The sequence below is a fragment of the Ruditapes philippinarum genome, unplaced genomic scaffold, assembly GCF_026571515.1.
Source record: "Ruditapes philippinarum isolate M1 unplaced genomic scaffold, ASM2657151v2 ctg476_1_1_1_1, whole genome shotgun sequence".
NCBI classification, from domain to species: domain Eukaryota; kingdom Metazoa; phylum Mollusca; class Bivalvia; order Venerida; family Veneridae; genus Ruditapes; species Ruditapes philippinarum.
Window position 1 is genome coordinate 18368 of NW_026858368.1, and position 12903 is coordinate 31270.

Below are 12903 nucleotides of genomic sequence, written 5' to 3' on the forward strand. Positions count from 1 at the left end.
TTGAAAAAACCCATATAGCTAGAGTTTAGATATTAAGCATGAAACATCTTCTAGTGAGTGTCTACAAAGTTTGTACAAATAAAAGCCCTGGGGTCAAAATTGGCCCCGCCCCGGGGGTCATTGATTTTCCCTGTATGCATATAGTAACTTCTTATAAAGAACTCAAAGAGCTATGGCTAAGATATTGAGCATCAAACATGTTCTAATAGGTGTCTACCAAGTTTGTTCAAATAAAAGCCCTGGGGTCAAAATTGGCCCCGCCCTAGGGGGTCATTGATTTTCCCTATATGCATATAGTAAAAACTTAAAAAATCTTCTTTTAAAGAACCCAAAGAGCTAGAGCTAAGATATTTAGCATGAAAGCCCTGGGGTCAAAATTTGCCCAGCCCCGGGGGTCATTGATTTTCCTTATATGTGTATAGCAAAAACTTAAAAAACCCATATAGCTAGAGTTTAGATATTAAGCATGAAACATCTTCTAGTGAGTGTCTACAAAATTGGTTCAAATAAAAGCCCTGGGGTCAAAATTGACCCGCCCCAGGGGGTCATTGATTTTCCCTATATGCATGCATATAGTAAAAACTTAAAAAATCTTCTTTTAAAGAACCCAAAGAGCTAGAGCTAAGATATTTAGCATGAAACATGTCCTAATGGGTGTCTACAAACTTTGTTCAAATAAAAGCTCTGGGGTCAAAATTGGCCCCGCCCCGGGGGTCATTGATTTTCCTTATATGTGTATAGCAAAAACTTAAAAAATCTTTTTTGAAAAAACCCAAATAGCTAGAGTTTAGATATTAAGCATGAAACATCTTCTAGTGAGTGTCTACCAAGTTTGTTCAAATAAAAGCCCTGGGGTCAAAATTGGCCCCGCCCCAGGGGGTCATTGATTTTCCCTATATGCATATAGTAAAAACTTAAAAAATCTTCTTTTAAAGAACCCAAAGAGCTAGAGCTAAGATATTTAGCATGAAACATGTTCTAATGGGTGTCTACAAAGTTTGTTCAAATAAAAGCCATGGGGTCAAAATTGGCCCCGCCCCGGGGGTCATTGATTTTCCTTATATGTGTATGGCAAAAACTTAAAAATCTTCTTTGAAAAAACCCAAAAAGCTAGAGTTTAGATATTAAGAATGAAACATCTTCTAGTAAGTGTCTACAAAGTTTGTTCAAATAAAAGCCCTGGGGTTAAAACTGGCCCCGCCCCAGAGGTGTCATTGTTTTTAACTATATGTGTATAATAAAAACTTACAAAAAATCTTCTTTTAAAAAACCCAATGAGCTAGAGGTTAGATTTTAAGCAAGAAACATCTTTTTGTTGGTGTCTACCAAGTTTGTCCAAATAAAATCCCTTGGGTTTAAATTGGCCATGCCAAAGGGGGGGGGGGGGCGGAGGTCATTGTTTTTCATTATATGTGTGTAGTAAAACCTTAACATCATGAAACATCTTCTAATGGGTGTCTTCCAAGTTTGTTTAAATGAAAGTCCTGGGGTTTAAACTGGCACCGCTCCAGGGGGCCTATATACAGGTGAGCCCCTCACCGCTGTGGGTTCGAATCCCGACAGGGACTTTGGATTCTTTCATGTGAGGAAGCTATTCAGCTAGCTTACGGAACGTCGGTGGTTCTACTCAGGTGTCCGTTCGTGCCTGAAATAATGCACGGAAGGGCACCTGAGGTTTTCCTCCACCAGTAAAGCTGGAACGTCGCGATATGACCTATACTGTGTCGATGTGACGTAAAACCCAAAACAAAACAAAACAAAATATACAGGTGAGCGGCCTCAGGGCCATCATGGCCCTCTTGTTTTTGTTTGTTTGGTTTTTTTTTTCAAATAATCTTTGAACCAACAATATGCATAACAGAATTTTCAGTCTGTTTCTATGAGCATGAATGTTGTAAACTACTTACACTGTTTGTGTAATATATCGGACATAACATAACACGTGTAATAACCTGTGTTAGTTTGCAATATTTCATATTTGACTACTCCTCTCAGCTGAAATTTAACATAACGTTTTTCTATTTGGGACCAATGTCGGAGCAAATATAATGTGTATATAAAGTTCTAAAATTGTTTTTCTACCAACTCATTATTTTTATGCCCAGTCATGATGGTAATTATGCACCTCAAGAAATAAAATAGTTATTACTAAAAATTGCTATATTTTCTTCTAGTATAAGACTGATTTGGGATACATGTACAATGGCCTCTCGGGTTCGAACTCCAGAAATCTCTTGTTAAATTTTCATTGGAGAATGATATCATTTAAGTTGTCATCAGCATTATGATAGAACAATGCAAACAAAGTATATTTAAATTACTACCTTTTTTATTATGAGAGGCAGACACTTCAACCACTAGGCCATTGCTCCCCTTGAAAATTAACTATTTAATGTTATTGTCCCCCACCTTTTCGAAGAAAAAAGGGAGATATAGGAATAGGCTCCGTCCGTCCGTCTCACTTTCGTGTCCGGTCCATAACTTTGTCATTTATCAAAGGAATCTGAAATAACTTGGCACAAATGTTTGTTATAATAAGACAATGTGTCATGCGCAACAACCAGACCCCTACCTCCAAGGTCAAGGTCGCACTTGCTCATTCAAGGTCAACATTGTATATTTGTAGGTATATGTCGTGTCCGGTCCATAACTTTCTTATCTTGGTAGGGATTTTATAAATACTTGCCACAATTGTTCACAATAATGAGACGATGTGTCATGCCCAACAACTGGTCACCTACCTTCAAGGTCAAGGTCTCTCTTGGAGGTCAAAGATTGACATAGTCTGTTATAGGGTATATTTTGTGTCCGGTCCATAACTTTTTCATAGATCGAAAGATTTTGTAAATACTTGCCACAAATAGTCACTATAATAAGACAATGTGTCATGCACAACACCTGCATCCCTACCTCCAAGGTCAAGGTCACACTTGGAGGTCTAAAATTAACATAGTCTGTTATAGGGTATATTTTGTGTCCGGTCCATAACTTTTTCATAGATCGAAAGATTTTGTAAATACTTGCCACAAATAGTCACTATAATAAGACAATGTGTCATGCACAACACCTGCATCCCTACCTCCAAGTTCAAGGTCACACTTAGAGGTCTAAAATTAAAAAAGTCTGTTTTAGGGTATGTTTTGTGTCCGATCAAGAACTTCTTCGGGATTTTAAAATAACTAGGCACAAATAGTCACAATTATAAGAAGATATGTGAAGTACAACACTTGCACCCCTACCTCCAAGGTCAAGGTCACACTTGGAGGTCAAAGGTTAACAGTCTGTTATATGGTATATTTTCTGTCCTGTCCATAACTTCTTCATAGATCAAGGGATTTTGAAAATACTTGGCACAAATAGTCACAATGATAAGATGATATGTCATACGTAACACCTGTGTCCCTACCTCCAAGGTCAAGGTCACACTTAGAGGTCAAAGATTTACATCGTCTGTTATAGGGTATTTTTTGTGTCCGATCTATAACTTCTTCATAGTTCAAGGGATTTTGAAAATACTTGGCACAAATAGTTACAATAATTAGACGATATGTCATGCATAACACCTGCACCCCTACCTCCAATGTATAGGTCATACTTAGAGGTCAAAGCTTAACATGATAAATTTTAAATTCTGTGTTTCATTTTACTTTAATAAATTTATTGTTGCATTTGCAGATCTAGCATTGATCATAAGTTTGGACTGAAAGTCCTGAGATCCATACCTCAATCTTTTGAAATGGCACAATTTTATGCTTTGTATAAAAATTCCCCGAGGCGGGGGACGTTGGTTACAAATTCTTGTGGTTTAGGTTTCAATAAATACAATGAAAATTGTCCAAAGTTTAATAAACATATTTTTAACACTAAGCGTGTTTAGCTCATATGAGCTAGAATGCTATCGACTCCGTCTCTTATGAAATATGACTAGTTGCTCGTGACGGAAATGTTCTTAATCAGCGAGAAATCTAGAGCCCTCCTCAGTTCATTGAAAAGTCACAAAATAATCTAGACAGTGTCAGACTTATTATATAAATAAGATAATTTAAATTGATTAGTCGGACATAATTTACTATAAATAGCATTGCTTAGTAATAAATATTGAATAGACTAGGATTTTTGTAGTAAAATCGACATACAAATTTTAACTTCCAATACACTGTTCTGCCCACTCGAATAACACACGTTGGTTTTTAAAAGAGCAGGGTTTTAAGTTGGTCATTTTGATTAATTTGGACACTGCCTTTCTTCCTAAAACCAGACATTCATCCAGCGGTAACACAGCTAGTTCAAAGGAAACGTCTGTTCTCAAGAATTTGTGTAGCCTTTCTAATTGTTTGTCATCTGAGTGTCCATTAACATGCTTATAAAAATATTTTATTATGTCTTTAACACTCGGTGTTACAATAAAGATATTTGTATCTGAATATTTATGAAATGCAAATTCGATAGCTTTAAATTGAGACATTAACCACGACATATCCTCGCTGGTATTATCGTCTGTCTTCGTAACATCTCCGACTATTACCGAATTGTTGTCGGCCGTTTCCGTCATGTTTTCGGGAATGTAGAAATAACTGACAGATGTTTTCATTTTAGATCGTGCTCTATACTGAAGTGTCTTTAATGAGTGTTGAATACCTTTGTCTAATCTAGACAATGTACGATTTCTTAGAAATACCACGTGATCACAGGATTTAATCCACGTGACCACAATTCCTGATTCTAATTGGTCAGTGTGTCCAAAATCTCTAAGCAACGGTACTATGCACGTGATCATAGTTTTATTTTTCATATCATCTATCGGCATTTTATAACCTGCAAATAAAAGGACATAAATCAATTTAATGAAGAAAAACATCTACAGATTTACATATCACCCAATTCTACTACTAGTACATGTAATCATTGCCGCTATTTAGCCGCCTCTCACTCCTTTTTTCAGGACATTGGCTGTGATTACAATAAAATTCAGATAGCCATGCCAGCCATTGATTATATTTGATGAAAATTGGTTCCTTTATCCAAATCGTTTTGCTGTATAGGTGACAAATTAAAATGATATACATGTATTAATGGGTTTAGAAGGAAAATAAGAAATGTAGTGAAACGATTTGTTTGTAGTCATTTTAGAAATGTTTTATTTATTTAGTTATGCTGTACAGATATAATTATTTACATTGGTTGAAACTTCCCGTTTTTATTAATGGTTGGGAATTCCCGTCCTTAACATTGGTTAAAACGTCTCATTCTTAATAATGGTCTTAACATTGGTTGAAACTTCAGGTTCTTAATATTGGTTGGAAAATCCCACCCTTAACATTGGTTGAAACTTCCCATTCTTGATATTGGTTCTTAATATTGGTCGGAACTTCCCGTTCTTAATATTGGTAATATTGGTTTTAAATTCCCGTCTTAAAATTGGTCGGAACTTTCCGTTCTTAATATTGGTCGGAATTTTCCGTCCTTAATATTGGTTGGATTTTTTTTCTGTCCTTAACTTTGGCTGAAACTTCCCTTTTTTTCATTGGTTGAAACATTCCTAATAAAATTATCATTATTGTTCATTTCTTAATTCTTGAAAATTTAATGTTTTCTTAAAAGAGTTTTAGACACGGAATTCGACGAGATTTGCCGATCTACTCGTAGAAAATATACGAGTTAAAAACCGCCTACCTATAAAATAAAGTACAATTTTCAAAAAGAAAAATAAGTTTGTGCATCATGTCATTTAAGATGAAAGCGAATGCCTTTGGGATTCACGGGGGACTTGCTTGTTAAACGAAAACTTGTGCATCTGTCAGCACATTTAAGCTGGTTGCACAATTATTTCGTACAAATTAATCTTACAGAATTTCTTCCCTAAATTACACAACATTATTAACATGTTTGACACAGTCACAATGCATAATAAACAATATTAGTTCTGTGTAAATGACTTGCATGTATAATATTTTCTTCGTTGATAAACAAGTAATTCAGACGATTCGAAATATTTGCTTTTGACATGTTTTATAAGTTTTACAATCTGCACAAAGTTAATACTTAATTCTCGAGCACGGATATTAGATCAAACTTTAATCATTAAACAAAGTACTTCTCTTATTACCACAATGGTCCCATACTAGTGTGCGTAAATATTTGATATGTTGGAATATAATGATTAGAATAACACGAATATTGTAAAGGCTTCCGTTCACTGTTGAATTTTTTAATTGATCCTTCTTTGTCGTGTAGTATACGACCGTTATAAACAATATGGCATTGTTGGATTATTACAACTGGTTCATTAACAATCACAATCATATTTAATTCACTAGTCACTTGTAACATAATAACTTCCCGAGAACATGTACTAGTGTAACAACATAACTTCCTGAGACCATGTACCAGTGTAACAAGATAACTTCCTGAGACCATGTACCAGTGTAACAAGATAACTTCCTGAGACCATGTACCAGTGTAACAAGATAACTTCCTGAGACCATGTACCAGTGTAACAAGATAACTTCCTGAGACCATGTACCAGTGTAACAAGATAACTTCCTGAGACCATGTACTAGTGTAAACAAGATAACTTCCTGAGACCATGTACCAGTGTAACAAGATAACTTCCTGAGACCATGTACCAGTGTAACAAGATAACATCCTGAGACCATGTACCAGTGTAACAAGATAACTTCCTGAGACCATGTACCAGTGTAACAAGATAACTTCCTGAGACCATGTACTAGTGTAACATAATGACTTCCCGAGAACATGTACTAGTGTAACAACATAACTTCCTGAGACCATGTACCAGTGTAACAAGATAACTTCCTGAGACCATGTACCAGTGTAACAAGATAACTTCCTGAGACCATGTACCAGTGTAACAAGATAACTTCCTGAGACCATGTACCAGTGTAACAAGATAACTTCCTGAGACCATGTACCAGTGTAACAAGATAACTTCCTGAGACCATGTACCAGTGTAACAAGATAACATCCTGAGACCATGTACCAGTGTAACAAGATAACTTCCTGAGACCATGTACCAGTGTAACAAGATAACATCCTGAGACCATGTACCAGTGTAACAAGATAACGTCCTGAGACCATGTACCAGTGTAACAAGATAACTTCCTGAGACCATGTACCAGTGTAACAAGATAACGTCCTGAGACCATGTACCAGTGTAACAAGATAACATCCTGAGACCATGTACCAGTGTAACAAGATAACTTCCTGAGACCATGTACCAGTGTAACAAGATAACTTCCTGAAACCATGTACCAGTGTAACAAGATAACATCCTGAGACCATGTACCAGTGTAACAAGATAACTTCCTGAGACCATGTACGGGTGTAACAAGATAACATCCTGAGACCATGTACCAGTGGTACAAGATAACTTCCTGAGACCATGTACCAGTGGTACAAGATAACGTCCTGAGACCATGTACCAGTGTAACAAGATAACTTCCTGAGACCATGTACCAGTGTAACAACATAACACCCCGAAACCATGCACCAGTGTAACAAGATAACTTCCCGAGGGCATTTGCCAGTGTAACATAATAACTCCCCAAGACCATGCACCAGTGTAACAAGATAACTCCCCGAGAACATGTACAAGTGTAACATGATAACTCCCCGAGAACATGTACCAGTGTAACATGTAACTCCCCGAGAACATGTACTAGTGTATCATGATAACTCCCCGAGGACATGTACCAGTGTAACATGATAACTCCCAGAGACCATGTTCCAGTGTAACATGATAACTCCCCGAGAACATGTACATGGGTAACATGATAACTCTCCGAGAACACGTACCAGGCGGTTTTAAGAACGATATTACACTTTTCTTGACCAGACAAATATTAATGACTTTGACTGGGACTTATTGGCCTCTAGTACAACTGGGTTATGAATATAATAGTAATTAGAGGTATGTTTTACCGTTGAATGTGTCCCGGCTTCCATTGGCATGATTCAATGAACCTTTAAACATTCTTGTCAAAAACGATATTTCGAGTACTTCAATGGGAACTCCCATTTGGTTTGTGTCTGGGATATCCCAACTTAACTTTGAATATTGCCATCTACCAAAAGTACAAATGCACAGCACGGCACCGACTAAAAATCCGGCTACAAACTGATACACTGTCCCAGTGGACATGTCGACAATGCAAAATGTCACAATAAACAAATTAAATTAAATCAAACTGCCAAGATAACGAATAAATTTGCATTTATTTCTCTTTAGTGTTAAAGTTGATGTTTTAATGCTAAACAAATGTTTCTATTTTAAACCATCAGGCCGTGAAAACTTTGCCTTTTATATAAATATTAATACGTATGTGTTGTATAAATCATAATAAAACACGACGGACCATCTGTTGACAGGTCGATATAATATTATTATAATTCATTTTCTACCGATCTCGGATACTTGTCTATTATTGTCAATAATTTACATATTTTATCAAGACGTTACGTTTAAAGTAGTGTCGCATATCTTCATATTCACTTATTCCATTTATAATTCACTATTAGTTCTTAACTTAAATTCCATGTTTTTGTTTCTCTCTTAAAACACATTTTTATAAATAATTTTCATTTGTTAAAGTCCGATTTTATTGTCAAAAAGGCTAATTTTTATTCACTCTTAACCATAAAGTTCTAAATGAAATCCATCAAAATAATAATATATATTTTGTACAATAAAGTACTCTTGTAATTGCAGATATACATTAATATATTATAAGCTTAAAGCGGATTTTGTCCACACTCATAAATCCACCGTAAGCTCTATTAACCTGTACACGTGTTACTATACAGCCATTTTCATTAGATCACATGTTTACAAACAGAGTTTTAATCATTTCTAATATTGTAAATCATTTCCGTAATTAAATCGCCATGTTAAATTAAAATAAACGATTTGCCCTCTAGACAAATAAGGTGACATATAATATTGATAAAACTATATAACTTTTCATTAGTCGATCATCACTATATAGTCCTAGAATGCATATAAAAAGATATGAAGACATTTTACTTGAAAAAGATGTTTTTATTTAAGCGAATCCAAACAATTTCATTGGATGAAAAAGAAGATCTAGTTTACATTTTAGCATTAATTCATATTGTTACATTTTTGTCCTAAATTGCCTGTGGTACTAGTGTTCGTTTGCTACAACCTGTACATGTAAACGTATATTTTTATGTAGTTATTAGTTTTCAGATGTCCTCCGTTACCAAGTTGTTAGGTTGCAGTAGCTGCATGACATGAAGGAACTCACTACGATACGAAAGACCGGTTTCCTTTAATTCTCGGGATTATCTCCACGAATTCAATTTTTCAACTTCATGGATTCACAAACATCGTGGGATACCCACGGCATTTATTGATTGCATGTTATGTGACATGTTTATCAATCGTGGGTATCCGACGATGCTTTACAAATTCACGGTTTCAACTTTTTGAATTCAACTTCATGAAACATTAACGTTTTTGAGCAAATCGATTTCAACCTCGTGAATTCACGATTTCAAGTTGAATTCGTAAATTTAAAATCGTGAGGTTCAGAAGTTGAAATCGTGAATTCCGTATTCATGAAGTTAAAATTCACGCATATGAAATCGGGAATTCATTAAGTTGAAATCTCCGTACTACGGTCATTGATTCACTTCTGCAATGAAGTTATATACATGTATCTAGTTTATGGAAGATCGATAAATTCATTCAAGCCCTCGGATATATATTTAATTAATGCAATAAAGGATACAGTAGAAACTTAATCAACATAAGAATGCTGGTGTGACATAAGTCTTTATATAAATGAAATGTCATCTCTAAATATTTACACTCACCATTAATTGAAGCACTTGCTCTAACTAATCTATTAATTCGCAATCATTCATAGCTAAACAAAGGAAGATCACGATGCATATTTTTTGGTGATAAATTGTGTCTTGACAGCCAGTTGTCAGTATAGCTCCGCTAAAATATATTATCATTATTTTATTAGTTTAGCCTTTAAGTAACAGATAGACAAGTGCAGTTCATCGTCGCATATTATTAATTATGTCAGGCCGTTTAATTAGAACTCGAACGAAAATGCATATTTTTGATAAACAAAGATCATAATTCAACTTCCGTAATACGATTGACACGAGCTGTTGCTGGTGTATGCAAATTGCTCGGAATAGCAAGTATCAATCAGATTTATTATAGAATGTTCCGTTATTATTATACTTTTTAAGGAATATGCTGTCTGCTTCTGTCAGTGCTAATAGAGAAGTGTTTCTGTATGACTATTAACATATCGTTTCAGGAAAATGAAATCGTTTATAAAATGACTGTTACGCGATGATTTGACATTTTATGTTTTTCGTGCATGTGTAACATACGCATAAGTGTGTTTGACTTGTCGCAGCTTATATCGGTGTTCAGAAAAATTACTTACATGTTTGTTTGGAAGTATATAAAACATAAATACCTTACATGAATATTGCAATACGACTGTAACATTTTGAAGAAAATCGTTCAAGTAATTTTACAGTTATGCTCCGAACAAAATTGGGACGGGCGCACGGGCATAATAAATAATGTAATGAATATTTCAAACGTGTGAACAATTCAAAATAAACAAGAGTCGTATCAGTATAAATTAACATTTTGAAAATTAAATTTGAAACGTCCCAGATGTAACATTTTCTCACATGCAATGTTATACTGGATTTGGACTTCGGTTTCAGACTGAACATTGACATTTAAATGATTAAATTGTCAACTGATTGTATAATTCGTGAACATAAATAATTAGAAGACAGTTAAACAAAACCATTTTAATGAAGAACACAGACAAACATTGCTAACAAAATATGCATACATGTACAAAGTATATACAAGAAGCATCAATGATTATCGCACACACATGTACGACTACAGGGAAAATGCACATTAATTTGGTCTTTATTTAGTCACGTGATACAGTGGAACGAATGTAGGACAAAACCCCACCAGTTAAAACCCCACCACTCAAAATTTTATAGAGTGGACAAAACCCCACCACTAAATTTTATAGAGTGGACAAAACCCCACCACTAAATTCTACAGAGTGGACAAAACACCACCACTTTAGTTTTATAGAGTGACAAAACTTTCTTGTAAACATGTTAAAAAACAAACAATTGTGCATCAGCAGAAACTCAAAAGAATGAGTGAACAACTCATCAATAAGGAGAAGACAGTACCTGAGTTTCTTCAGGCTATTGGCCACTGTATCCGCTTAAACTAAGTACAATGAAGGAAAATAGACTCAACTGAATAAACTAGAAATGTGCTATACAAAATGTGCTATTTTAATCATTAATTAATGAAAATGTGCTATATTCTTGATTAATAGTAAGAAGCTTATTTTTTATATAAATAAGAAATGAATTTGAAGAAACTAATAATATTCAATAATTCAAGGTCATAAATGTGGCACAGTCTCAAATAAATGACTACTCTTTGATGTTGATAAATTGTTTGTATAATCTCATTCATTGTATTATATTGCTATTGAAATAAATGCCATATGCTATAATTATCATGTTTTGTTCTTTAGGGATTTGGATGTGATGTGGTGGGGTTTTGTCCACTCTGTAAAATTTAGTGGTGGGGTTTTATCCACTCTATAAAATTTAGTGGTGGGGTTTTGTCCACTCTATAAAATTTTGAGTGGTGGGGTTTTAACTGGTGGGGTTTTGTCCGTCTTCCCAGTGGAACAGTCTTAACTCCAATTAGTCAACATTATGTTATGTGGCAACAGAAAATACAACTTGTACATAAAGTATAATATAATTACTTTTGTAATAAGATAATGTTCATTTTACACAAAAATAGCTGATCATTATGCAATAACTATCTTTTTTCTCTTTCGTTATCTGCATGATATAAATGCAAATATTTTTAGATTTTCCGAAATATCGAAATTCATATGCTGGTCTCATAAAACGTTTATTGTATCAGCCGTTTACCAGTCAATTTAACAATGGCGTTTTGTCAAGTAATGTGCAAACGAAAGACAGTCTGGATTTTGTTAAATATTTTTTAAATTCATGAGAAATTTAATTTTGATTGCAATACGGACGAGCCTATAATGCCTTATATTGTTGTATATAAAATGTTCTAGCTCTACGTGTCGTATAGCATTCTTTAACGAAAATTACCATGTTATTTATTCTTAAATATCATCACATTAAAAATTAGAAACACGTTTTTGACATAATATTATACATATTCAATGATACTTAAGTATACACAATTACCTTGAAAATGTTATATATAAATCAGTAACTGTTAATGTTCAATATACTTCAAGTTAACATATTAGTGGCTGATATACAAAACATTGTACTTAAAGTACAACAGTTCCGTTAAACATCTGTATAAATATTTGTAATACTCCATGAATAGTGAATATATGTGCAGTATAAATACAATATACAATCATATCTGTGGTATTTAACAGCATATATATAGAAACGAAAATGTATAACTACTATTCAACAGCGTTTAGCATAAACAAGTTAGCAACAACGCGACTAGATGGCATTCTGCCGGTGTCTTGTGTATTACTGATAGGTAAAGGTGGGGGAGTGGGAGTGGGAGATGTCGGGAGCGGACCAGTGCGGTCAATTGTTACATCGAAAGTGTCCACTTTGGTGACAATAACATCTGAAACTACAACTTCTCGACCTTGACTGTCACGTGCCACAGTGACATCACGCGGCTGGTTAAATTCATTTGTATTTCCGGCGCCTGTTACTGTGACATCAGTAGACGCTTGGTCAAATGTATTTCCGTTTAATGTAGATTCCGCTGTACCGGTAATCTCTCGAATATCGTTGACCCGCGGTGCGTTTCTA

General features: G+C 34.8%; 1 protein-coding gene and 1 long non-coding RNA gene across 2 annotated transcripts; one reads left to right on the top strand and one right to left on the bottom strand.

Moving 5' to 3' along the window:
- The first annotated feature begins 1396 nt into the window (after positions 1 to 1396).
- On the top strand, positions 1397 to 2155 carry LOC132752975 (uncharacterized). The gene is made up of 2 exons (XR_009628886.1): positions 1397 to 1526; positions 1770 to 2155. It is a non-coding gene; the product is annotated as an uncharacterized LOC132752975 (long non-coding RNA).
- Positions 2156 to 3467: 1312 nt separating this feature from the next.
- Positions 3468 to 9024, bottom strand: LOC132752974 (uncharacterized). Its single transcript, XM_060743388.1, has 2 exons — positions 7942 to 9024; positions 3468 to 4815 (listed from the first exon to the last, which is right to left on the bottom strand). Exons 1-2 carry the CDS (start codon positions 8159 to 8161, stop codon positions 4142 to 4144), a joined length of 894 nt encoding a protein of 297 aa, XP_060599371.1. The 5' UTR covers positions 8162 to 9024; the 3' UTR covers positions 3468 to 4141.
- Between the last annotated feature and the right edge of the window lie 3879 nt (positions 9025 to 12903).